General features: G+C 43.0%; 1 protein-coding gene across 1 annotated transcript in view; it reads right to left on the bottom strand.

The window, feature by feature from the left end:
• The window catches only part of CDH23 (cadherin related 23), a 416648-nt gene extending 390499 nt beyond the window's left edge, over window positions 1–26149 (bottom strand). The window contains exons 1-2 of the mRNA XM_081189581.1: window positions 25538–26149; window positions 2643–2714 (exon numbers count right to left, since the gene is read on the bottom strand). Of these exons, the coding sequence (XP_081045707.1) occupies window positions 2643–2709 (67 nt within the window). The 5' untranslated portion in view covers window positions 2710–2714; window positions 25538–26149. The remainder of the gene's footprint in view (window positions 1–2642; window positions 2715–25537) is intronic.
• Window positions 26150–27923: the final 1774 nt, after the last annotated feature.

The following is a 27923-nucleotide window of genomic DNA, read 5'->3' as shown; positions in this document are numbered from 1 at the left end:
AATTCCCCATCTCTTTCCACTCCTCCCCACCAGACCTCTCTCTCCAAGATGTATCCACAAGGCTGATGAGTGACAGTCAGGAGGTCAGGTAAGCACCCCCACCCCAAGCCACCATTCACAACCATCCTACACCAGTCTGATCCCAAATGGCAAGAGGATCCAAGGGATTCTTCCTGAGCAAATGGTTTAGACAGGGTTATGTGAAGCCTTTTCTAGCTCTACAATATCCATTTTGAGACAGGGTGAACCATAGACCTGAAACATAGGCAGTATGGCAGATGTGGCTGAATTGTACATTTCCATAAAGTCATTACAATTCTGGCAGCTTTATTTCCAATCTCTTTCCTAAGTACCCCTGGCATGGAATAGGCCATTTTCAAAAGCTACCATGCGCTGGATTGACGTTTTCATTGGGCTATCCACCATCTTCCCAAGATCTCTTTCCTGGTTAGCTAGTGCCAGCTCAGTTACTATTAGACAAGAAATGGTAAATGAGAAAATCAGAACATTTCTGATTCACACTGTTCATTTTTCATACAGATATGCCACCATAAGGCACTTTATGTGCAAAAAAAAGAATAGATTTTATTGTATAATGGAAAATGCATGTTTCCCAGAATATGGTAAATAAATATAAATCTTCACACAAATGGATGATTTCACAAGACACTTTCACTATGTGGAAAGCTCTCTTATTGGGGCTCTACTTCTCTAGCAGTGGCAATACCAACTAGCCTTTACTTCATTGTTGACAACTGCTAATTGGGTGACAGAGTTGTTCCGAATTTACTTACACCTTATAGTGAGCCAGATCACGCCACCTTCATATCCAAGCAAAGAGTTTTCCCAGTTCCTACATTTGAAGTTAGGAATCTGAAGTCAACAACAATTGCCATCCTGGGACAATTATCACATTGCTCCCATTGCAGCTGGGAAAACCAGGAATCTTCTAGTTGTTGCTAGATACAACAACTTCTGACCATTAATGCAATTGTATTGAAGTAACTAACACAAATAGCAGCTAAATCATCTCCCGAGAATCAAACTTTGAATTTCTTCCCTTAGTGTAAAGTTTGTTCTTAACTACAGAATTTTCCCACATGGGTGAGAAAGGATGATTAACTGAAGGGCATTAACTAGAGTTGTGCTCTTGTTGCTGTTATTTTAATCCTAAAAAAGTGGTACCTCAGGTTCCATACGCTTCAGTTTACAGACTCCGCTAACCCAGAAATAGTATCTCAGGTTAAGAACTTTGCCTCAGGCTGAGAACAGAAATCACGTGGTGGTGGTGCGGCGGCAGTGGGCAGCCCCATTAGCTAAAGTGGTACCTTAGGTTAAGAACAGTTTCAGGTTAAGAATGGACCTCCAGAATGAATTAAGTTCTTAACCTGAGGTACCACTGTATGTTGGTATGAACAAAATGAAAACCTTCTGAAAAATCCTGACAGGGGAGAATATCCATAAAATATTCAGGAGCAGTTGTTACCAACTTTACTTACCTCACGAAGTGGCCAAAGTCCCTTCCCCCCTTGCTTTTTCTATTTTATTTTATTTTATTCTTTTTAAGATGCAGGCTGCTTACAGCTGCTTACAAGGCTCCCCCTGCCCCTTTATGCCATTGCACTTCCCAGAATGCCTCGGGAGCAACAGCCTGCTGCATCACATTGCTCTTTGGGCATTTAGGCAGGTGTGGCTTGTCGGAAGTGGCATGGGGCTTCTCACAGGAGGGAGGGAAAAGCGCCAAGATCAGTAGAACAAAGAAGAGGCAGTCTCAGGTGCTTCCTAGAGTAAGATGCTTATTTAGCTCAGGACGCTTATTTAGCTCAGCTTGTTTTGTCAGGAGGTGTGGACGCTTGTAAACTTGCTGAAACTCAATAAAAACTTATTCTGTACAACTGATCTTTGAAAGCTTCAAAAAGGCTGTTATCTCTGCAACGAATAATGCTCCCACCACTTCCTGCACTTTCTGGTGAGAGCCAGCAAGGCAACCAACAAACCTCATCCATTAATTTCTCTCTCTCTCTCTCTCTCTCTCTCTCTCTCTCTCTCTCTCTCTCTGTGTGTGTGTGTGTGTGTGTGTTTGTGTTTGTGTGTGTGTGTTCAATTCAAAATTCCAGTAGTTCCACTGAAGGATGAATTCATACGGAGCCTTTTCTCACACATTAACCATATTAATCACTCAGCTGCCTGAATGTGGCAAAATGTTTCTCCTAGATCATCAGCCAGGCACCATGCATGACCACAGAGTTCTAGAGTTGAAAGGGACCCAAGGGCCATCTAGTCCAACCCCCTGCAATGCAGGAATCTTTTGCCCAACGTGGGGCTTGAACCCATGACCCTGAAAAAAAGAGTCTCATGTTCTACCAATTTTGCTACTGCTGAACAGATTGAGTGAATTCTAGCATTATGGAAAGGAGAACTGAAAGTGAGACAACCTATTAAAGATTTTAAGATATAATAACCATCAGTGGAAAAATTTGTCCAGGGTATCACAGGCAGAAAAAAAAAGGCCTCAGACTCGGGCTAGTGATGAAGTTAGCCAGGAATTACATCAACCCTTCTCTGGGAACCCACTGGTACTCAAGTAAGCAAAAAAGAAAGGGGAGAAGAAATAATAGTTGAGCAATGACCGAAAGACTTACCCAAGCAGACCCACTCCGAGAACAGAAGGGCAAGGAAAATGATCTTGGCAGAAAAGTGACACTCCATGGTTCCTAAAATAGGAGAACAGAGATCATTATCATTTCAGCCCTGCTTTATTTAATTAAATCAAAGTGCACTCGTGCCATCAAGTGAAACTTAGGATCACACCCCGGAATGTATTGAGGCAGAAGAAAAATTGGACTCAAAAGTAGAGCACAAAATGCACATTAGTTATGTGGGGCAAGAGAAAGGCAAAACAGACCCCCCCCCCACACACAACTTTTCAATAAGATTTAGAATGAACTATTGAAGTGCAAAGCCAGGCCCTGATCCCAGTAGGTATGTTTACATGTGTGTGCATCCTGTTTCGTTACCTGCCTCATGTTGCTGCATAAGAGGCATTGCAGCCATTACTCTTAAAACACACACACACACACACACACACACATACTGCTGTGTCAGCAAGAGATATGTTTGCTGCTGAAAGGGGAATAAAAGCTTCTCACCCAACAACCAAATTTAGGGGATGTGCACCAACCCACAGGGCAGTTCTCAAGAATCCATTAGAACACAGGGTAGAAATTGTTTGATTGAGGACCACTCTGTTATACACTGGAGTTTCATGATGGACTGTGGATGATAGCAAAATGTGCAAGGCATAGAACGCTGGCTGCTTTGGTAGCAAATATTGAAAAGTCTGAACTGATGCAGCTGTGAATAATGAATATTATAATTAAAATTGCATTTGCAGAAGAGTACAGCTAGCCTGGCTTCCAGCCTAGGCACAGACAGCACTGAAATTGTGCTTCCAGACTGTGTCAGTGATCTCCACCTAGAGATTGATAGGAGCAATCACACTTTATTAATCCTGTTAAATTGTTCCGAGGTCTTGAATACACAGATTATGAGGTGTAGGCAATGCAACCTTGCAGGATTACTCAAGTAGCTTTGCTTGTTCTCAATAGAAGTGGATAAATTGGTAGATGTCTTCCAGGGATCTTCCCTGCCTTTGTCTATTCATCCAATTCAAGGTGTGTGTGAGGCCAGATAACAAAAGCACAAGCCTTACTAAATTCAATGAGCATTGAATAAACAGGAAGAAAAACCCATTCATTCCAATGGGGTTTGTGCAAAAGAAATCCTAGTGCACTGCACTCAGTAGAGGGTACATCATTAGTGCTAGCTGCTTCACAACCTGAGCACAGCTGTGATGTGCCGGGAAGAACATTAGCATGCAAAACAACACAAGCTTCCCACTATGGCTCCAGGAAAATCACAGGCATAGATTATTTGAGCACACATTTCCTTACACTGCTGGTGGTACAGGAGACAGAATGAATTATGGCAGCTCAATGTTTAGAAGCATCAAGTTGCCGTGGGTCTATGTTGTTTCCCCAACAATAAAAATCAGTCAAAAGAATCTCACTTCCAATAAAGAAAGAAAAGCAAGACTCCAAATCACAAGGAATTACAAGGTTTTTGTTTTTGGTTTTTTTATTTAAAAAAATAGACTGAAATTATAATACAAGATCCATTTGGTAGACGTTGTGCCTATTATACACATACACTTATTCACTTACATAATATAGTTTTATTGAAACCATATGGTTTTATTGGATGGTCTGAGTCCCTCTTCCTGGTGTGGCCTCGACGTAGTTTTGTCATGAATCTGCACTCTCCATTTATACGTCCATAATACTGAATGGATGGGAAAGCATGACAAACTGGATGGGAAGGCATGACGAACAACTACTCATGCTTCACAAACTTCACATAATTCCCACCACCACCCCACGTTCATTGATCTATTCTCCCCCTCCCCAGTTCTCTATATCCATTTGATACAACAATATTGGCATCAGCCATCACCATTTTGTTTTAGGGAATGGATTTTGTTAACATTGCGTACAGAACCAAGACCATCATGTTGTCTCTGGCTGTTATTTAGCACACCCATCCACACAATCGTAAAAATAGGGCATTAGTAAATAGATGTCTCTGTCACTTCCACAATGCTTTCAGATAGCATGGAATTCTGTGTTGAACTCCTGTGGTTTAGGTCATTTTTATCTTACGGACCAGAAATTCCAGGCTCAAGCAGTTACCCAACAAATCAATTATTCACCCCAAATTCTAGTGTAACAGAGCTGCTCGTGAGTAAATGGGCTTCTGGGGAGCAGGGGTAATTAGTTGTCAGAACACTGGTCCTTGACAGAATCTGGGGCACCAGGCGACGTAAGCCCTCAGTTTAGGTCTCGTGGATGCTGGAACAACACAAGACTTTCTACTCCCAAGCTCTTATGAACAATCTTACATATTATGCTGTGCATTTTCACTGACTCATCATCCTACCCTGATTCTTGGACCATGCTTGCTTAGGCTTTATTGTGCTTTGACCCCAGCTACACCTAGACCAATGCCATTGTGTTTCTGACCACAGGCTGCTGTTGAGAGTCCTGACACTGTCAGAGTACGAAAGGCAGACTCAACTTTGGATGCAAGAAACCATTTGGATGATAGAACCCTTCACCAAGGAGGTGCATTTGGTGCTCCAAAAAAAGCCAACTGTGTCTCCAGCACAGGAAGATGCTGAAAGCCCAGTCCTCAGTTACAGCTTGAAGGATTTGGAGAGAAAGAAAATTCCACTCTCCACCCTCGCCCCTTGGAGCATCCTTTAAAAGCAGTAAAAGCAGAAAAGCAATTTACATTATTTACAAAGACAGAACCAACAGCATCCCTTTTAGCCCTGCGTTGTCTATTCTAAACAAATTACTTACATTATGCAAGCAGTTCTTTAGAGTTGCTTGTGAATTCTGCGCTCATCAATGTTTCAGGTTTCCACCCAGGTGATGCTTCAATCTATAAAGCATCGTTCCTTTTTTTCTTTTTAATGGCATGGTGTTAGGAATGGGGATTGTTGGATGACATTTGTTATTACTGTGATTTCCCAAAACTATGGCAACAAGTCCTAAGAAACCTGAAATTAGGTACATGATGCCACAATAGCTTTAAGACTTTGTTCCCCACCCCGCAAGAAAGCACACCACAGCAACGGCACATGCCCAAGTGCTTTTGAATTGGAGGGTGTTGTCAAAAGTAGGTTATGATATGGCGCACAGGGTGGGCAGGTCAGCTCTCCAAAGAAACAAGAAAAATCAGAAATTCAGCTTAAGCAAATGCAAGCCATTTATGTGAACTCAAGCAGCTTCATAGACCCCACTGCAGAAGTGGTATCTTTAGTCTGAATCTGAGATATTTACTAAATTCCGGAATAATATATTGAATTCCAAGGTTTCATAGTCCCTGCTCAGTCTTGGATATAAAGACACACTTGCCACCCATAAGATAGGTTTCCAATCCATATATATATTTATTTATCATTTACAATTGCAATATTTTGACATAAAAATTGTATACTGCTCATGTTACTACTGCGTCCTCCACCAGACGATGCCAATTACCAATTCAAAGGCCCGCTTGCCATGATGAAGTATTAAATCAGGCTAATCTGTCTTCTTTCTGACACCAAAAGGAAATAGTCTTCTTGTGGAACATTGTCAAATTATTTTTTTTACAATATGAGGGAGAAAGCGCAACATATGGTTAGGAAGCTATTATGGGATGATTCTAGCTTCAGGTTTTGCAATGACAGCCATCCGGGACAGTGTTTACAGAGGGTCTGACCAGAGAAGTTTAAAAGGCTTTAAAAGTAATTAAGCTGCCTCTCTTATTTTAAATGCTATTATTACTGAACCACCCATTTTTGAGATGGGTACAAGACTTTTAGTTCATGCTGGATAATTCAGACAAAGATAGATAGATGATTGATAGATAGATAGATAGATAGATGAATTTTGATCCCTGTACAAGGTGTGCTGTTACTACTAAGAAGTCCAGTAGAAGCCAGAAAAACCCGGTATGTGAAATTTAAGTAATTCAACCTATGCAGGGCCAGCTTTTGTAATCCCCCCCATCCCTTATTACAGGGACACACTAGAATGAAAGGAGCCTTAACAAATGAGTGTGCCTTTAAATTTGCCGCCCCTCCAGTTAAAATAGACCATTCCCAGTAAAAATGGGCTCAGACTGAGTAATAAAGTAAATCTATGGTAGATTAACCTATTTATTAAAGACTGCATGGAAATGATATGTGGACAGCCGTACAAGGTCCTTCCTATGTATGGACTTCCCCCAACCTCTCCACTGTTGAGCATTGAGTTTACCATATACAGGATATAAAATTAAGGGAGAACTTAATTTCCTGCCCATGTTATTATGGGGGGGGGGGGAACATGGTGGTGCAAGTTCACATCTGATGCACCACTAGTCTGAACCCATGCCTACTAATTGCCAGAGAGCATTCTGTTAGAGATTGTTTTACTTCTCGGTTGAATAGTGTAGCAAGGCCAGGATCAAGTATCAGTGTGACAAACTTTCTTCTGCAGAGATCAGTTTACCAATGTGTCCAATTACATCTAAGCCTCTGTTCTCTGCTTTCAGGTCTCTGCTACCAGATGTCAGCTCTCCTCTCAGGAAAATTCGGTTTCTTCAAGTAATAGAAACATGGCCATATAGAACACCCCCGGGGTTTTTTTAATACAGTCTTGGGTCAGCACATCTACCCGAGCCTGTGTAGGTCTGACGATTGACCCACTGACTGTATTATTATGTTCCTTGCATGAGAACGATCAAGGTGATTGTAGATTACTAGTCTTAAATCTACGTTTCCGAGCACAATTCAAAGTGTTGGTGTTGACCTTTAAAGCCCTAAACGGCTTCGGCCCAGTATACCTGAAGGAGCGTCTCCACCCCCATCGTTCTGCCCGGACACTGAGGTCCAGCGCCGAGGGCCTTCTGGCGGTTCCCTCATTGCGAGAAGCGAAGCTACAGGGAACCAGGCAGAGGGCCTTTTCGGTGGTGGCGCCCGCCCTGTGGAATGCCCTCCCATCGGATGTCAAGGTGATGGACAACTACCTGACATTCAGAAAACATCTTAAGGCGGCCCTATTCAGGGAAGCTTTTAATGTATGATATTTTAGTGTTTTTTGGTTTCTGTGGAAGCCGCCCAGAGTGGCTGGGGAAACCCAGCCAGATGGGCGGGGTACAAATAATAAATTATTATATTATTATTATTACCACCTAAGGTTATATTAGCCACAATGGAAACCAGCAGTAATTCCAAAAGCCAAGGAATGGCTGATTTAAATTTACTCCATGCTTTGTAACATTTTAGTTAATGCTAATAAAGGTATTACAGTACTCTATGGTTACTTGGACCAACACAGCTACCTGTAACTTAAGGCAATACAGATTGTTTGGTAACTTGACCCCTAACTGAATGTGGAGTAGGAAAATTATAGGGAATTTTGGAATGTTGTAATTATCTTACTTTTCCTTTATTGTAAATCCTGTTTTATGGTTCTTGCACATTTTGCACATTTATGCTAGATGCAGTATTTTACGCTAAAATGTTATTAATTGAGATTTAGGCTACAATCCTATGCATGTTTACTTGGAAAGAAGCTTCATTTAACTCAGACTTTCTTTTGAGTAAGCATAGATGGGATTGGGTTATTATAAGCATTTACTTATGTCTTTAACACTTTTTTAAAAAGAGATAGCTGAAATTGGAGAAAAATTGACACTTGTTTTATATTTATTATACATGGATAGAAACAAAATATTTTTGCAGTGTCAAGATTTTGAAAAAGTATCTCAAGACAATAAATTTGGGGTGTAATTGGTTGTGTTGCTAAGATTTTGTGTCTTTTGTTGATATGTTACCTAGTTACCAACCATGATTTTCTACCTGCCTTAAAACTAAGTAAATTTCAAAAGAAATTGAAACTAAGAGTCAGGAAAGACACTTTCATTTGGGTCTGAATGATACCCAAATCATAGTTCTTGGTAGTAACAAATTGCCATGCAGGGTAATCAGAAACAAAATTGATATTGATAAATAAGCTTTTCTTCCTCGCAGTAGGTGGTTTATTTTAATCTAATGAGTTTTGTATTTTCCGAGCCTTCATATTCCATGATGAAGAGCCGCCTGTACTGGAATTACGAAGTACTTTGAAATATTGTAATTTTATGGCTCATTTTGTAAGGACTCTTGGAAATGAGATTTGTTCCCAGTGAAGAATCTCACCTCCTACCCCCACCGCCCATAGTGATTAAAAACGGTCCCTTAATAAATATAGTTCACTGGCACTTCATATAGAGGATAAATATGATATTACAGATGTATGACTACTATTCTGCAGCCATGGTGCCAAAAGCTATTACAGACTTGGAATAGTCGCTCAGTAACTTTAAGGTGTTATTTGTGTGGCAGAACTCTGCATTTAAGAAGCTTGGCACCTCCACTTCAAATGGATATCAGACATTTCTGTGTTGCAAAACGCCTGTCAGATACGCTGCCAGGTGAAATAGATAGTAGCTTTGGGCCAGATGAAACAATGGACCAGGTGGACTCAGTGTAAGGCAACTTCATGTTTGGCACAATGATCCTACAACTCCACAGGTGGTGTTACTTTTCTTGGGGAGTGTGCAGACTCCCACAAAGTTCCCAGCACCACCTTTTGGATCGCATATGCACACTGCCACTCTGGCTTCACTGAGTTGTGCATCTGCCTTATTGTCTACACTCTGAATGCAGTGATTCTCTCTCTCTCTCCTCTCTCTTTTTACCCCTAGGGCCCACTTGAGAGTACGGACAATGACTGAGGCCCTCCAATCACAAAATGGCCACACAGGAGATGACACTAATAACAAAATGGCAGCATACGGAGCCAGAGTTTACCATAACCAGATGGCGATTACTTGCACAATTTTATATTGTAATTTAACCCCTCTTTGGGAATTCTTTGCCACAGCAATTTCCATGGGTCAAGGAAATGGAGTTCCATAGTCCATTTTCCTCAAAGCTTAATGACTGACATCGTCTCTGGAGACATTGTGACTCAGCCTCCCCATTCTCACCAGGATTTGCTGCACCAGAGGCTCTAAAGCAGGCTTTTTAAATTTTTCATTCCCCCTCCCCTGCACATGCTGCTAAAAATATTTTTGCTCATCTCCTGCCATTTCCTCTCTCCTCCTTTTACACTTGTACAGTGGTACCTTGGGTTACATACGCTTCAGGTTACAGACTCCGCTAACCCAGAAATATTACCTCGGGTTAAGAACTTTGCTTCAGAATGAGAACAGAAATCATGCAGCAGTGACGCGGCGGCAGCAGGAGGCCCCATTAGCTAAAGTGGTGCTTCAGGTTAAGAACAGTTTCAGGTTAAGAACGGACCTCTGGAACAAATTAAGTACTTAACCCGAGGTACCACTGTATTCTGTTCCCCTCCGAACTGCCTCCTTCTCTCCTCCCTGCTTTTACATTCACTTCTTCCTCCTGTAACAGCTTTCTATTCCCATTTTCCCTCTATTCTAGCCCCAGCTATTTTTTGTTTTTATATTATTATTATTATTATTATTATTATTATTATTATTATTATTATTATTATTATTATATTTTACCTGACATTCAAAAGTTTCTCTGGCCCTTTCCCTTTAGAAAAGGGGGATCTCATTTTCTCTCCCCCCAACCCAAACTTCTGTTGTCTTTAGCATGTTGGGAGTTGCTGGTGCTACCAAGTTGGGGAAGCGAGGAAGCCCTGGATGATTCCTTGCCCACTGTTTGAGAAACACTCCTTTATTACAAAAGGAAGCCACCTTCCTAACACACAAAAAGTCCACTCTTCTTTTCACTTTATGGAACATTTTTAGGTTATAAGCAAAAATTCAGAGCGAAAAAGAAAATCCTATGAAACGGCATGTAATGGGGAAAAATGAGCAACGATGCATACTGCCTTACAAGTGCACTAATTTAGGGAAAAAATGTTCTGGTTTTGCTCTTGTAGTACTTTCCATGAATAAAGCCTCATTCAGTTGAAGTTAATGCTAACACTTCCATTGACTTCAAAGTGATAAGGCTTTCCCTGCCACAATAGATTTGAGAGACTTCTGGTCAAAAAAGAAACCCCAAATCTATATAGGTTTTCAGGCAATGCAAGGAACATCAGCTTTTGTGTTGGGCTTATGAAAACAGATTTTGTAAGCCTCTGTGGGAACCCATCTTTTTAGGTCTAAAAGTCCTTAGTCCAATTCAATATATACATGATGGGAATAGTGGCTGCCATGTTCCCTTTTAGCTATATATTCTTTGCTCAGACTCACAAAGGGAAACTAACTTCATAATGGTTTTGGAATAGCACAGGGTGGTTAAACAACCCATGAGTGATATCTGCCCCCAAGAGGATTCTGTGACCCTGCAAGACCCTTCCATAATTTGTCATTTTAATTTATTGTTATTATTATTATGAAAATGGCTGAGCCTACGGGTCCTCAGCTGTGATACTGTGGTGCCAAAAGGGTTTTCCACCTCATCTCCAAGGCAAATAAAATAAAATAAAAATCCATTTCTTTTACTTTACTTTTTTTTCTTACTAACTACATTCCCATACATTTCCAGCTGTGGTACTGTGATTCCAAAAGTTTTCCATGTTCCTCCGAACCCCCCACATTTGCCCACTTAACAAATACTAATTTTGGTTGGTTTTTGGTTGGTTAGGGGAGAGAGACCTCCTGTTGGCCATCAGGCAATGATGGCTCTTTCCACCTGCCTTGCCCCACCCTCCAGCTTCAGCAGTCTTCATAGAAGATGGAGCCAGCTTGTTTCCTCCTGCTCCAGAGGGGAGGACCCGAAGGGCAAGAGCTATTCAACAGTGGAACAGACTCCCTTGGAAGTTTGAGGACTCTCCTTCAATGGAGGATTTTAAGCTGAAGTTGGGTGGCCAGCCGTCACAGATGCTTTTATTGTGATTCCTGCATTGCAGCTCTACTGCTCTATGACTCTATGAAATCCGAATTCTATGTTGCAGTCTATACACACTCCAAGTATTAACTGCATAGACAGGAAATACTTAATTCTTTCTCAGTGTCTAAATATTTTTAAACCAGGTTGATATTTGCATACCTTTTTGAAAAGAATGTGGCACAGCTTTTTTTTTTTTTACAGGAGCTTCTTCAAGGAGGTGAAAGACCACACGTTGACTTTAAAGGCGTGGGTGGGGGAGAGATACGCAACAGCTTACCCTGGGCAGCCTGAGCGATGAAAGCTCCACGTAAAATGTAATCTAAATCAAGAGGTTCCTTGCTGCTTTCGCACAAAGCTCACTTAACTCTTAGGGAGAGGCTCTTTGCTGCTGGAGGCTCTTCAAGGCTAATCAGGGTGATGGTCTGTCTGAAACAGGAACACCATGGGCATTCCATGGCTAATCAGCCACAGTCAAAATGAAACTGGGGGTTAGTGAAAAGGGACAACTGAGAAACCATCAGAAACTTAAAGTACCAAAGTCAGCATGGCTGGGATTCTTTGCAGCATATAGAGAGGCGTTTTAGCAAATAGAACAAATAGGTTCTGCAACTGCAATCAGGTAAATTTACATACAATGTGTGTGTCCTCTTTCCCACCCCAAACTCAGGAGGGAGAGAGTTGAGTCACAAAGAATATGGCAAGGACAAAGATGCTGAAGGTATTGTGACCAGTGGAAGCAAAAAAAAGGGGGCGGTTGGAAGTGGTGAAAAGCATATCAAATTAAGTGACCACTACAATGCCCCCCCCATCCCAAAGTGAAAGCTAAATCTGGAAAGGCAGCACTTCTGCAGGATTCTGCAGCAACATCCAGATTTTACTTTACAGGCTCAGTTTTCAAAACATGAAGGTGTGTGAATTCTTAGTGCGGCAGGCACGGTCGTCAACAAGGCTGATGCCAACACTTTTTTCACTCCTTCACCACCTCATTCTTCAAAACCAGCCTGCCTCAGGCCCTGGCATGTCAGCTGCCTCCGTGCCAATGCATTGTCCTTCACCACCCTTGCAATCAAAAGTCGTGAGAAAAGTTGAAAACACTGGGGAGTTAGCTGCTGCTACGGCACAAGTATCAGCAAGGAGCCTCAGTGCATTTTGTTCCTAGAAGCAAAGGAGATTACGGGAAGAGATGGTTGCCATCCTTTAAGCATCAAGCACATTGGGTACCACAAGGCTGCTGTAGTAACATAAAAGGAGTGATGGACTGGAAAGGAGGCTGAACTCCAGACCATAGCATGGGAACTCTAAACTAGAAGGTAGGGTGGGTGAGAGATGTTACTTTGTGCCCCTTGTGAGACTCTGCTGCCCATTCAAAAACAATATGAAGTGTGTGTAGGGTTGTTGTTTTTGTTTTGGAGGGCAGTAATAGAAAAAAGAACTGAAAGTGTTTTGAGAAGTTGGAAGGAAACTGGAGAAAAATAATATAAAAGCAAAGAGTTAAAAACAGCAACAATCCAGAAGACAGAGAAAAGATGAAACAAAAAGGCAGGGGGAGCCAAAGCAATACGGAAGGAGGAAGTCTGAAAGCAGAACACATGCGGAAGAGACGGGTGTAAAAAAGATTTTAAGATGGGAAGAGGAAAACTAATTTACTCATTAAATTGCATAGTTAGAGATGTGAGCAAAAAAAATGGTTCTGAAGGTTTTTTTTGGTCCAATGTCCATCGGGGAAGCTCACTGTGAAAAATCTCAATAATTATTTATTGTCCGTATTCCATGGCATACCTGCAGTCCCTTCCAGTCAATTGATCATCACACTTATTTCCAGTTACTTGATTAGTGCTCAGTAATAACCAGAATTTTAATGGCAGGTCATATTTTTGAGGCTGTTTGATGCCCCTAAACACCCCACAGCAACAAGCCACACATTAGAGCAAGTTGTGTCTCAAGGCAATTGGCTCTGTGGCTTGCAGCAATGAATTCAGCACTTCCAGTGGGGACAGCTCCTGTTGCAGTCCACTTTTTAAATCCGAGATAGGCAACGTTCACAACTTAATATTAATAGTTGCAAAACCTTCACACACAAGCAGACACATTTATAATTAGTCTTAATAAGAGTGCCTGCTTTACTCAATTAATGTGTCAGATCCACAGAGGTCATCCAAATACTCCCCACAGCTGATAAAGTACAGTATTGCATTATTTCTGTCAGTCCACCTGAAAATTCTCGTTCTCTCTACAGTTCTATGTCTTTTCTCTTTTCTAATAGCCTTCTTCAGCCCTCAGTTCTTTCATTCATGAATCATTCAATTTTGACCAACCCTTTTACGGTAAGAGTAATTTCAGCTGTTGCATTTCCATAGCGTAACAGAATCCTGACTCACAGCTGGCATTTTTAACAACCAACTTCAACAATAAGGAGCCCAGCTAGACCACAGCCCTGTTCCTTAAGCTTACTTGTGACAGCCAGATATGCCATCTGAAACAGCTCAACTTTTCCCCTAGTAAGTGACAAATCAAAGAATACAAACTCTGAAAAGCTACCTCCCTTAAGCTTTTCAATTTCATGTTATTCATTCTTCAGATCACTCTGACATTTAGTTCCAAATTATAATGTGATTCAGATACCATCTGTGAAAAATATGAACCTCTTTTCTCAGGAAGGGAGTTTTCTTCTGACCAAATCACAGTGGTGTGTGCGTATTTGTGGCAACTGGGACAATGCCTCCTCAAGTTCAAACTCCTGGTGTATAGGGTTATATTCAACATAATAAATGGCTGGAGGACCACTGGGAGAAGATTTGGGGGCATGTGGGAGCTGAAGGGGGAAGGAGAGGAAGATGAGGTCTTTCTGCACTCGCAGAAGCCTACTCAAAAAATTCTGAATTCTGACCATAGATTTTAAACAGTAAGTGAGTAGAAAGCCATCTGAGGCAGAGAGTTGGGCTGTGACTGGAGAGGTCCAAGTTCAAATCTCCATTCAGCCATGAGGGTCAGTGAATGACCTTTGGCTAGCCACCCACCCCCTCACCCTAAGTCCTCTCATAGGACTATTGTGAAGCTAGAATAGGAAAACTCCCATTGGCAATATCCTAAGCTCCTTAGAAAAAGGGCAGGATAGAACCATAAGTCGGGGAAACACTCAATGTTTGTTGAGGGTGAGAAAAAGGCAAATTGCAAACAGGACATGGCTTTTACTACTTTTATTACTTTTTCCTTGGGTATAATCATAAACTTTTCCAGGATTCCCTTTGCAGCCCATGTGACTAACAAATTGCTTGAGAAGTATTACAAATAAGAATGGGTGCTCATGATTTCAGCAGTGTGGGAATCCTAAACTCTGAAAACTTGTTACACTGATTACCCAAATTAGTAATAAAAAAGTGACAAAAAAGTTATTTTTATAATGACGAGTTTTGCGGCTCCCAGTTTTTTTTCTCTTCAGAAACGGGTCCAAGTGGCTCTTTTTGTCTTAAAGGTTGCAGACCCCTGCCCTAAAGCTACTGAATTCTTGAGGATGAAATTACTCTGGATCAATCAATTAAGAAAATATACAGGATGTGACATTGTATCTGTAGCCCTGTTAACGCAGGCTTTAGAATCTCTCTTACTTTTATTCTGTAGCAGTTACAATGCAATGTAAACAATTGTATCAGCTTGGTTTGAATTCTGCTCCTCAGCAGGTTCTGCACACACACAGAGAGAGAGACTAGCTGCATATACCACTAGCAGTCCCACTTTGGGCTCCATTCGAATCTGCGGTGTTGTTTTTATTCTGCTCTTGTCCTCTCCTTAAATGTTCAGGAAACTTTAAGCAGGGCTTTTTCTTCCAGTACCACAGCAGTTAATCTAATATAGCCAGTAAATCACTCTGTTACTCTTAATCTTTTTATTCTGGTAAGTCACACTACCTCAGCTTGGCTGCTCTCTCTTATTTTTAACCTGTCAGTCTCTAGCTACAATTAAGTTTTCTACTATGAATAGAAGCCAGAGCAGCTGAGGTCTAAATCACATCTCTATTCCAGTGACAACACATGCTCTTTTTTTCCTTTAAGGAGCAACTCTTTCTTTTTCTTTCTTTCTTTCTCCTTTTCTTTCTTCTTGCCTTGGGGAAGATCCACATGACAGGATCTACCTAATGCAACTATCTGCAAAAGCAAGAGTTGAGATCGCTGGTTCTCAGGCTCTCGCGCTCAATAGCCTCTAGCTCAGCAAATGTGAAAGGAGAAAGATTGTTGCCACATTCAATAATGCTTAGAGTCATTGAGCTCACTGGAGGTTGCAGGTGATGAGCCTGTGGATCTGTAACCAGGCCTGTAAGCTTTTGTGATCCTTTGGTTGAGCCAATGACCACAAGGCAGATTTAGGCAGCTGCAATCCAGGGCACTAAACACAGTTCCAGTCCCTGGTGACATCATCTGCTTGGACCTATGCCCTGCACCTGGCTAGAAATGAAGAGCCAATCACTTTCCATGTATCTCTCTGCTACTTCTGGAGTTTTATAATAGCACAATGTACCACAACAGGTACTGCATGGTCGGAAGCAACTCAACTTTTGAGACCATGGTTGTTGTGACCCCATGATAGGAACTTTCTCACATTTGCTGGATATGGGGGCCTCTACAATGCTATTTTCACATATACTGCCAACCTAGCAGTTCGAAAGCATGCCAGTGCAGGTAGATAAATAGGTACTCCTGTGGCAGGAAGGTAAACGGCATTTCCGTGCGCTCTGGCTTCTGTCACGGTGTTCCGTTGCACCAGAAGCGGTTAAGTCATGCTGGCCACATGACCCAGAAAACTGTCTGTGAACAAACGCTGGCTCCCTTGGCCTGAAAGTGAGATGAGTGCTGCAACCCCATAGTCACCTTTGACTGGACTTAACTGTCCAGGGGTCCTTTACTTCCTTTATCTTTTTACCTATTTTCACATATAATGTGAAACTAGGTTTTGAACATTTTAGTAATTAGAACCCACGTGATGAATTAATGAAAACAGGGAAGGTATTCTGTTACACATGCAGAGATGTGTTGAGTAGCGACAGATGTACTTTTCAGCAGAAGAATGCCACAGTCTGTCTAGGGGCTATGATGAATCCTTCACACAGAAACCTGAAAAAAACTTACCCAACCTATTCACTAGCAGAAGTTTACACCATAAAGCATAAACCAAGCTATGTGTGCCATGAATAGCAGTGCAGTACCTACACTTCTGGAAGAGCCTCACAATTCAAGTGAATCAAACACATTAGTCAGAGGCGGCTTTTTCTACACTGTTTGTTCAACTGGTCAACTATACAGCTTCACTAACTATTTTGCATCTTTCAGTCTAACACCAAAGGGTATGAGCTTCTTTCTTAATCCAATACTCTGTCTAAGATCCTGAACAGAATGAGAGCCAAGGTGTAAGTTACCTTTCACCTGCTGAAAGTGGCATGCCTGGGGTGACCTTACCACTGCACTGTAATGTTTACAATCTCATGCTGAATAGATAGATCTGTTCCCATCACAAATAAAGCACTGTGTTCCATAATATGGGGAGATAAGTATATATAGCACAATTAGAACTCCTGACCTGTATGGCACATGTTGTAAGACTAGCCATTTGTGCTATTTTTAGCCACCAGGCCCATTTTACTCTGTATAGGCCCATTGAAATAAATCAGGGTTTCCCAAACTTGGGTCTCCAGGTGTTTTTTAGACTACAATTCCCATCATCCCTAACCACTGGTCCTGTTAGCTAGGGATAATAGGAGTTGTAGTCCAAAGACAGCTGGAAACTCTGAAATAAATGAGCATGACTAAGTTAGGCCCATTAATTTCAGAGGGTCTACTCTGAGTAAAACTTAGTTGACTACCACCCCATTTTTAAGAGCAATTATGTGGGCTTTCGTGCTTCATATCATACCAAAATCAGAAATCACTTTCTTTAAAATGTTAATTATAATAATAATGCTATAGCCATTTTTGTCATGTTAACATTGCTATAGCAATAATGATAGGGAAGAAGAAGAAAATGCCACACATTCTTTGTATACACTTTTGCAATATTATCTTGAACATATTCAAGACCAGACCTTTAAACTTTACTAGAACTCCCTTACCAACGTCTCCAAATGAAATCAGAAATGGTGTCTCTTCCTTAAGTGTAGTGGGGTCAGAAGCACTAAAGATGATCGCCAAATCTCTTCGGTTTTTGGCATTTTAACATGATCTAAATGTACATCTTAACTCTACCTTTTGTGAGCTTTTTGGCATTATTCTATGAATAGAATTTTTTTAAAGGAAGATGTTTGCTAGCTGCGTCATGCATTGCAGCATCTGCTACCTATGCCTCTCATTGCAGAAGTTTATCTAAGAGGCTTGCTGGAAAACTAGGCATGAGAGAGAGAGAGAGAGAGAGAGAGAGAGAGAGAGAGAGAGAGAATGCAGGCCATTACACATTCACTGCCCACCAGTCTCTGTTAAGCTTGGATTCTAGTTATCTAGGCCAACCCGGCTGCTGCTTTGCAATGCTATGTAGTTATAGGCAATTTGGCCAACTGGCATATAGGCTCCCCCCTTGTGACAACAGAAATGTCCAAAAAAATCCCAGCTCTCTATATTATATGCAGGTGGGTGCCATTGCTTGAAGGGATGGCTAAGCAAGGGACTTATCACACTTGAACCTGTAGGGATTAAGTAGCAAAATATACTGCATTTGAGTGAAATGTGACCAAAAGAGAGCCTATTGACCATTCAATTGGATTTGAATGTGCCACAGTCCAAAAACTATGTTCACTGCTTATGTGCATTACCTTGCATGCTACAGATTTTCCAAACTGCTCCCTGGTATCCCTGCTGTCTACAAGTCATAAACCTGTGTGATGCGGGTACATCTTGTCGCAAAATCCTAATACAACTGTCATGCTGGAGTGATTTTACAAAACAACTCACATTCAAAGAAGGAAAGGATAAGATTGCTGTCTAATCATCTCCTTGAGCTAATCTTTACTTCATTTTTCTCTCCAGGAAGATCTCATAGAATGAGCTTATGACACTCAGTGAGAGATCCTGAGAGCCAGGGGAGCAGGCTAGGCATGACCAGACCTCATCTTGTTCCACTGAGTCAACATTCCAAGTACCTTTGAGGGGAGAAAAATGGCCTCATGCAATAGTAATAGCAGATTGATTATTCCATTACTGTCAGTGCCTAGGGGAAGAATTCCTCTACATTTTCTACTCTGCACCAGGAATACTTGAAACATTCAGAGGAAGGGTTTCCTCATAAGGTATTGGCAATTTCAGAACAGGCAAGGGGGGGACCCCTTAAATTGCCTTCTTCCTGAAGGGAGAGAGGTATATGTGTGTTTTATGTCAAAACCAGCCTTGCAAATATGTATGCAAGAGTTACTAGTCCACAAGAATTTACAATATCCTGTCTATACATTTGTATGTTAGTAATTTGTGCCACACTGAAAACACTAAAGAAAGAAAAATAGTACACTTCCATTTGCATAGAAAATTCCTTGCCTGGTTACCTAGAGGAAAATTTTGCTCATCCCCTCCCCTTTCACTTGATGAAACCAAGCTATTTGTCTGATCAGCTATGTCCACGTAGCATCCATACTCAAGACTGAATTTTTGCACTATCACACAGACTTGAATCAGGGCCTTTCCCCAACTTTGATGGTCTTAATCCAGTGGACTGGCCCTGCAGGTTTTCCCCATGGCAAATAACAAAATGGGAAAGTGTAAGAGATAGACCCATGTATTGCCTAGTGAAATGGTGCAACCAGGTAATTTTACACTTAGGACTATGGAAACACCATACGATTTTTTAAAAACCAGCTCAGGTTTGCAACTATTTGCAGAATCAAGACCCATAGAAGAGGATGCATGCTGCCTTGAGAATGTTTATGCGCCAAGAACCATGAAAATTAGACAAAGGTACAACCAAACAGCAAGTATAGCATATAATAAATTCAGACAGGTAAATTAGAAAAGCCAACCAAAATGGAATTCCAATTCCATATAATAATTTGTACTACTGAGTGAGGGTCAAAGTGCACTGCTTTGCAGAAATGCTACACAAGCTACACACAACCTCTCCCCTACCCCCAGTAACCAATAATACATCACACATTGGGGGGGGGATGTTTTCCTACACCATTTAGGGGGTACATCAGAAATCTACATATCCAGGAAGCTTGCTATTTTCAGCAAAAAGTATCACCCAAGCCATTATGGAACCCATGCCTCTTAACATCAAAATGCACTAACAGCCTCATACTCAACATATTCATTCAGAAGTACACCCTAATCTTATTTGGCTTGCTTCTTGGAGAGTGTGTTTAGGATTACAATCTCAAGAAAGCAACAACATTATTATTTAAGTGCCTGCTATGAGACTGGAAGGGTCAAAGCAGATTTGCAAGCAAGCGAAAACATCACCATTAGCCTTGTTACCTTGCCAGGCAACAACCACAGCCCAACCTGGTTGCATATCAAGCTCTTAACTAAAGAAGGTTAAACACAACAGCAAGCAGAGAGATCCAGAACTCCCTCAAAGAAGAGGCTCTCTCTCTCGCATTGCCACCTCACCAATCCAACTGATCTTAAGATATCATGCAGCAGAACGGTTCCAAAAGTTTTTCATGAGCACCACTTCAGGTCCACTTTCCACCTCTATTTTCTCACCCCCTCCCCCAAAACATAATGAGAACGTGAGAGGGAAACCCTCTTTATTACCCATTCCCAAGGACTATATAACACCCAGGAAAGGTGGCAGGCAAGAAAACATCCTTCCACTTTGTGAAAATCAGGACTTTGTTATCTATGCCACAAAGCCCATTCCTACCTGCTTAAGAACTTGTTAAAAGGCTAATTCACTTCCAGTTCAAACCACCACTTTGCCTGCCATTTGTGGCATCTCTTCAACCATGCAAAGTAAGGCCGCTGACAGATGTTCTCCTTGAGGGAGATTAAGCTGAAAATCGAGCCTTCAGAGAGATCAAAGCAATGTTTACCTGCTTCTAACCCAAGTCCTCCTTCCCTTCACCGAACCCACTGCAGTTTTCAAGTGAGCAGGTGGAAGAAGAGGCTGGGTAGATACTGTAACTGGGAATGCTCTTTAAACAGGCTCTTCCCTGCCCCCTCCACCAGTGTGAAGCTGATTCCTAGTTCTATATTTGCAGTTCCTGGGACCCTATTTGATTCAAAGGTGCAGATGCTGAATGAATAAGTACTTCAGATCTGAATACCACATTCACCAGCCCTTTCATATCCTCCAAGCTTCCTTCATCACAAAGGATATAAGAGGGAGCACTTTGGGGAGCAGAGAGCATCAGCTGGTTGTGGCATGGCCTCCTTTGCTGGGCAGGTTCGTTTGCCTGTAATGCACAACTGAATACTAGCAAAGGCCAGTAAGTCAAAGCTGGTCCTTCTGCATTTCTTTTTCCTTTGTAAAGAAAAGGGGGGGGGGGAAAATAGGAGATTGCTTCTGAGGAGAAAGGGTGCCAGTGCCCCCATTTGCCTAACCTATACAACCAAATCCCAGTTGATCTTTGGGACTACGTATGCAGCTCAGGATCAACTAAGGATCTAGCAAGGAGCAACATCAGGCTCAGGTGGGTAAAACTCTCTTTCTCTATGAGCTGGGGAAATGGAGCGTGCACACAGGTAGGCATCCTTTTGCCACCTGTCAAGAAGATGCCCTTTTCTTTGCGTTTTATCTCTTTGCTTTGATAACTGCTTGGCTCAATCACTTAGGTTTCAATAAGTAGATGAAGGCGGGTGGGCAAAAAAAGGATGTTGCTGGACATTGTTGGCGTCAGTGTGCTAAGCTACTAGCCGTCAGAAATACAATAGTTTTTAATCTAGAGGTATGTTGTGGAATATATAATGTATACTAATTCTGAGTCTAGGTCACCACTCCTGGCTGTGATCCTCTGAAGAAAGATTAAAACACCTACCACAGTTGTTCTCCATGCCTTACTTATTTTTATTATCTCTCTAACTTTTTTTGGTTCTCTTTTATGTTCTCTCTAACTCCCCCCCCCCCCCAATTTCATCCTTGCCTGAATAAAGTCTGTCTTTGGACACCACTAAAACAATAGCATGTGATCAAGAAAGAAGTATATTTGCCCTTCACCTAATCTATTAACATTTAAATCAGATTCTGCAAAAGTGGGCATCTTTAAGTGGGGTATGAGCCATAACTCACATGAACAAGTTACTAAATTCGTAGTTATGGCTGGTACAAAAAGCAGAAGAGCAACATAAATTAGTAAATTGTTCCTGCAGACAGTGCTTTTCTTTATAGAATATTAAGATAAAACAATTCTTGAACTATGCCCATCTACAACTCATCCACCTCATTGTGAAAAATACTCAAGCTCTGAATACTTGCTGGCTCTCTCTTCTTCTTCCCATCCCTTGGCCAAGATGCCAATAAGTAGCCGGTCAGCTAAAAATAGTACAGGTTGCCTCCAGATCCCATCCCTTCCTGCTTTTAACACCTTTAACCCTGAATATATGCAGTTAAAGATGCCAAGAGGGGGAAAGGGAGAAGCTATGAATTAAAAAAAAGTACTTCATGTAGAGTGGAAAGAGAAACAAGAGAGAATAGGAGATCCCTGGAACAATTGCAGCAGGATACATTAATGTGCTAAAACACAGGGCAACACTTTTGTGGCAGTGCATTGTTGCTTTTTTGGGTAGGGGTAGGAATCCACCCAGAGGATTCCCCAGGCTACATTTGAAAATAGACAGTGTCAGAGGGAGAAGGGTCAGAAGGAAACCCTTCCAGGCATAGGATGCCAATACATACTGCAGCTTGTGCCACTTCCCTGCCAACCCCCCTCAATTGCTGGATCCCTGTAGTTACCTGAAGGAAAGACACTTTCCACACAGAGATTATAAGTGAATCAAATTGCAAATCAAATTAAGGCTGCAATCCTTGTGTACTCAAAGTTTCATTGGAGTCAATAGGACTTGCTTGGGAGAAAACACATTTAGAATGTGATCATTCATACGAAGCACTGTATAGCATCATTTCTCTTTCATGTAATTTTTTCTAACATATGGGGGAAGGCATGTTACGCCCCAGCCCCCCCCCCAATGAACTATGCTCTTCTTTGGTCATCACCCATGCAGAAAGTTTTTTTTTCCTGGTGCACCTCAGACAAGATTACTTCACAAAATTACACTGGTACAATGGGAGGCGTGCTTCTAGTAAACTATGACTCATTCAGAACACAGGGTTTTTAGATGGGACCCATTCAACCAACCCCACCACAGAGGGAGAGCTTGCTCAATCATCTGCCCACCCTTGAGGACACTTGCTGAGTCTTACGCAGACCCTTCAAAAGGCAACGCACGGGGTTTTAAGTACAGGGTATTCCAAGTGATCCCCGTTGCTTGCAAAGTAACCCTAAGCACAGCTGCATAGGACATCTCTGGAGGGATGGGGCTTTATAGGTGAAGGAATTTGATAAGCCAGGAGGTGCTTGCTGGAAGAAAGTTAACATTTAGCTTCACATTCAAGGGATGGAGGTCCCTGCTTAGTCTGTCAAACAGCTTTGGACAGCCTGAATGTGCTGCTTTCTAGGACTAGGCTCAACAGCCTCCTTTGTGTTAAGGTTTTCATGCCTTAGCACACTTATCTGGGGCTTTGGGGTATGACAAGAAAGTGGTTAGAAGAGCTGACTAACACTACTGTACAAAAGCTGCCTTGAACTATATGATGAAAGGCAGGGTATAGATATTCTAAACAGAGAAGTATTTCAGGTGCTGCAGCCCCCATCCCACTCTGATGCATCTGCCGAGTCAAGTTCCATGCTTTTAAAGAAGCTCTACATGTATGTAACAGTCACTGAAATTAAAAGAACTTAATGCCAAATAGGAGCAGTGCAACGTTAGATGCTGTTTGGGGAGTACGACTGCCATACAGACAAGCACTTTAAAAAGGACTGCAGGCGACCTGATCACATTTAGTAAGGAATAAATCCCGCAGAATTCAGTCTGAGTAGTTTCCAAAAATGGGATTGCACTGCCCAGATGCAGTCCTATGGGCAGCCCCCAGACAGTGATTACTGGGTAAAACAACTTGTCAGCAAAATTGCATTCCCATCCAACAAGTACGTCCAAAGTAGCAATCAGTGCATGTTTGTGTGTCTTCATTACCATGCAACCTGGTCATTCCAAAGGACTAAGGAAGCTTTGCTGGTTTGGAATATCTATATGATTAGGCAGCAGACACCGAGAGCTGCCCCACCTTCCTGCTTGGTGCCCTAGGTGGGCGTCAGGTGTCAGACTTCTATTAATTTGCCAGAGAAGCTCTGGGGGTTGCCAGCTCTTAATTGTCCTCCTGCCTGGTGTCTTTAACAGCTTAAACTTTCCCCAGCACTGAGCTGAAGTGGTAGGGAAAGCTTTGTTTTTATGTACTTATTTAGCCTTTTGCAAGGTACACGTAATTTCAAAAGCTCTGCAATAAAGGGAGGGGAGAGAACAGAAGTTACCAGCCCTATACGCTCTCTATTATACACTTGGAGTCTAACTGATCTTCAAATTTCATGCTCCTTTTCACCGTATTTCCAAGCTCTCAGTGCAATTATACACACACTTACTGGGAGAAAGTCCTGTTTAATTCTAAGTAAATATGCACAAGGTAATGCTGTAAGTTGCCTTCATTGCAGAAACTACATCAGAACAGGTGGTCAAAGAGAAAAAAGCAACCGCGTCTGGGGAACCCAATCCTATAGATGTTTACTCAGAAGTAAGTCCTGGCGAGTTTAGTGGGGCTTTCTCCTAAGCAAGTATGCATAGGGTTGCAGCACTATCTATCATCTAGCTAGCTAATCTATCATCTATAGCTGCTTAGATTGTCATTATTTTATGTTATGGCTTCTTTCACTGTTCATTTTTGCACGATTGGATTCAACACTCTTAGAGGCTGCATTTAAAAAGACACTTGAACATGCTCTTAGTATTAAAATTGCTCTTTTTTAAAAAAAGCAAACCCCTATTTTACTTTATTATTAAGGCTGATCCTATATTCCAATTTGTTTTAGTTCACTACACAGTTGTCATAGGGTTTTCCTACTGCATTTTGCTTGGCTGGGGTGGTTAGAAAAGTCAACTCAGAAGTATCATCAATAAAGAAGACCCTGGCAACACAATCCCATGCATGTTGACTCAGAAACAAGTCCCACTGTTTTCAATGGTGCTTATTCCCTTGCAAGAGTGTTCAAGATGAAAACCCAAAGAGGAGGATGCTTCTCTCCCCCCCCCCCCGTTTTCTACCTGTCATCTGGTGGATAAAAGAGTAGCTAGCAAGCCTAGCCAGATCCTATGCATGTTTACTCAGAAGTAAATCCTCGTGTTCTATGGGGCTTATGCGCAACTGCAAGAATCTTAGCACCATTACAGTGGTTCTGCACCCTCCTACTCAAGTCAGAAGAAAGACCCATTCATTCAGCTTGCTTCCCAGGTCCGTGGATACAGAATCGCAGCCTCAGAATATTTAAGGCTGAAATCCTAAGCACTCGTACCTTGAGGTGAGAACTTTCTGACAAGAAACACGCAGCGGTAGCAGCGCACCTTCTCAGCCCCCCTTCCGCCTTATCGACGCCTTCAGGGAAACACACAAACCCAGAGCGCGTGCGGGAACTGCTTTTTACAAAACGATTTTTCTCCTTCACAAAAAACAAAACAAAACCCTGCTTAGAATTGCAACCTCTCTCTGTTCACCTGAGTTGCCGGCTTCTCTCGCTCAGCTGCCACCCGCCATAAACCTCTGGAACGAGGCAGGCTATAAAAAAAAAAAACCCCGACTAAAACCATTAAGGCGCTCCGAGTTCCGACGTCGCCAAGTTAACTGAAACCGGGAGCTGGGGCGGCGAAGGACTTTGCCAGCTCGGTCTTCGCTTCTTCTCGAGGCGCGCGGAGCGTCCAAGAATCCAAGAAAGAAGAAGAAGAAGCGCCCCTCAAAGTTCCGGCGGAGAGAAAACGCGGGAAAGGGGCGGAGTGGGGGGGGGCCCTCGAAACTTCGCCTTACCTGTGGGCGGCTGAGGGGGAGCGAGCGGTGCGCTTGCCCAGGCTGGCGTCGGCGAGGGGTGCTCGGCTCTTGGCCAAGGAAGAGCCTGCGAAGGAATTCCTTTGGCCGGCCACAGCTCGCGGAGGGGAAGAGGTGGAGAGCGCGCGTCGTCGCCAAGTCCCGCGAAGCCAAGTCACCTCCTGCCGTCCCTTGCTCGCCGACCTTCCCAGCCCAGCGCCGGCTCTGCCATGGCCCGCCGACCGTAATCCAGTCGCTTTCCTCGGCCGGGAGCCTCCTCCTGTGCCGCAGAGCGCCGCCTTCCCAATCTCGCGCTCCTCGCAGGAGTCCAGCAAAGGAGCGCGGGCGCCGCCTCTTTCTCCGGCTGCTGCTGCTCCTGCTGCTGTTGCTGCCCGGCGGCGCTTCGCTCGCCTGAGGAGCCGAGCAACTTTGGGCGCCTCCCCCTCCTGAGGGATGCGCGTGGTAGTTGGGGGGGGGGGAAGGGGCGCGGCAGCAGCTCCCTCGAGGTTGGTGGCGGCGGGAGAGAAGAGGAGGAGATATATACCCCAGCGCAAGCGCGCGCTCTCTCTTTCTTTCCTCCGCCCGCGGAAGCAGCCAGGAGTCGTCGGAGAAGCAGCAGCAGCAGTAGCGCAGCTGGCGCGCGCGCGCGGACGGAGGAAGGAGCAGCACGAGCGGCAGCGGGCGAGCGGTGAATATTTCAGCTGATGTCACGGGACCCGCTGCTTTGGCGACTCCGACAATCCTTCCCTCCCCCCCCCCCCCGGGAGAAGCCGGAGCGCACGAAAGCCACCGCGCGCTCCTCTGTGGCTGCGAAACGTCGCCGAGCACAGCTCAGCACAGTCGGCTCGCTTTCGCGCGTCTGGTTTCAGTTGGGGCGGTTTTTTTTACCTCAGAAAGGACGGGAGAAATTGGAAGGCATCCGCGTGCTTGAACTTCTTTGTAGGCGCGGGCTTTAAGCGCCCCCTTCCTGCTCTGGGGATCAGGGGCGGGACACAAATCCCCACAAAGGTGGAACCAAGGAATGCATTGCGACCTTGCAGTTAGCGAAATCGGCCTCCCTCTTTTTTTCCTGACAAAGGTTGTGCACTAGAGTTGCCGACTTTTCTTTACACTGGCCCTGCTGAGCCTTCCCTAGCAAAATCATGCCCTGCAGAAATTCACCAGGTGAAGCTCTCTCCGGCATGGAAATAAAGTGATATGGTGGGGAGGCTCTATGTTCAGTCGGGTCCGTGTTAAAAGCATGAGAACAGGGCCAGTAAGAGAGACCGACTGAATGCATCCAAACGGACAGCTTTCCCTATTGCTGCTTTCTTGGCATGGGGATGCAGCACCTGTTGAATTTCAGCCTGCCAAGCACCCCGATTAAGAAGTATAGAGCCTGTACTCAAAAAACATAGCATGCACTCAAGCCTTCACATTAGGCAGGTCTTGGACCAAGGATGTGTGAGGTAAAGGAGATAGGATCTCTGACCATGTGCAGAGTCCTTCTTTGCTACCAGTGAGTAACCACAGCTTTAATACACACATCTGGAATGTGGGGGACAAGGCCTGCAAACAAATTTGCAGTTCTCATTTTATAAATTAAACACAGCTTGATTCTTTTCCTGTGATAATGACTACACTGTGACTACTTGGTTTCTGTTCTTTCCTAATGTAAGAGTCCATTGACCTTTGAAAAACTATTTCTATTTTACCCCCTTTGCCTAAATTGCGCTGCGGAAAGAATCTCGGGTTATCTCCTCTGCTCTCCAGTTGAATCTGTTTGAAAAGGATGCTCTGCTTAACTATTTGTCACTTGGGAGAACAGCCATAGCTGTTCAGAATCATGGAACTTTCCCACACCATTACTTAAACAGGCTTCCCCCCTGGGAAGCTCAGAAGATGAACTTATTTATTTTGTATGTGGTCTTGAAAAAGCCCTCAGGGTGGCTTACAAAATGTAAAGATTTAACACAAAGCAGCCATCAACAGCACTTTGAAAATTCATTAAATTGCAACCATTAAAACTATAGTAAACAATACAAGTCTGAAGGGCAGAAAATAAAACCTGCTTCACCTTCTGAACATCCTCAGGGGGGAAAATGGGTCAAAATTTCCAGAAAGCCTGGTGGGCTTCTCTAGGACAAGAAGAGAGAGTGCTGCAATTGAGAAAGACTTGCTCATGGCCAGCATCCTGAATTCAGTCAAGAAGAAACAAAATAAGGCAGCTTCTTAGTAGCTTTGTGACCTCCTTTAGTGGGTTCTGTGCATGTTAGTGCTTGTTTTGACCTTTAAAGCCTTTGACCTATTGGCTCAGGACCACAATATGTCAAGGACTGCCCTCTCTCTGAGCCAGACCCTGAGCCAGACCCTGCAGTCATCATCTGAGACCCTTCTTCATGTGCCTCCT

Source organism: Podarcis bocagei, assembly GCF_964188305.1.
Source record: "Podarcis bocagei genome assembly, chromosome: 4".
Taxonomy (NCBI): Eukaryota; Metazoa; Chordata; class Lepidosauria; order Squamata; family Lacertidae; genus Podarcis; species Podarcis bocagei.
Note: the sequence above shows the minus strand (reverse complement) of the source record. Positions and strands in the feature narration are given on the sequence as shown.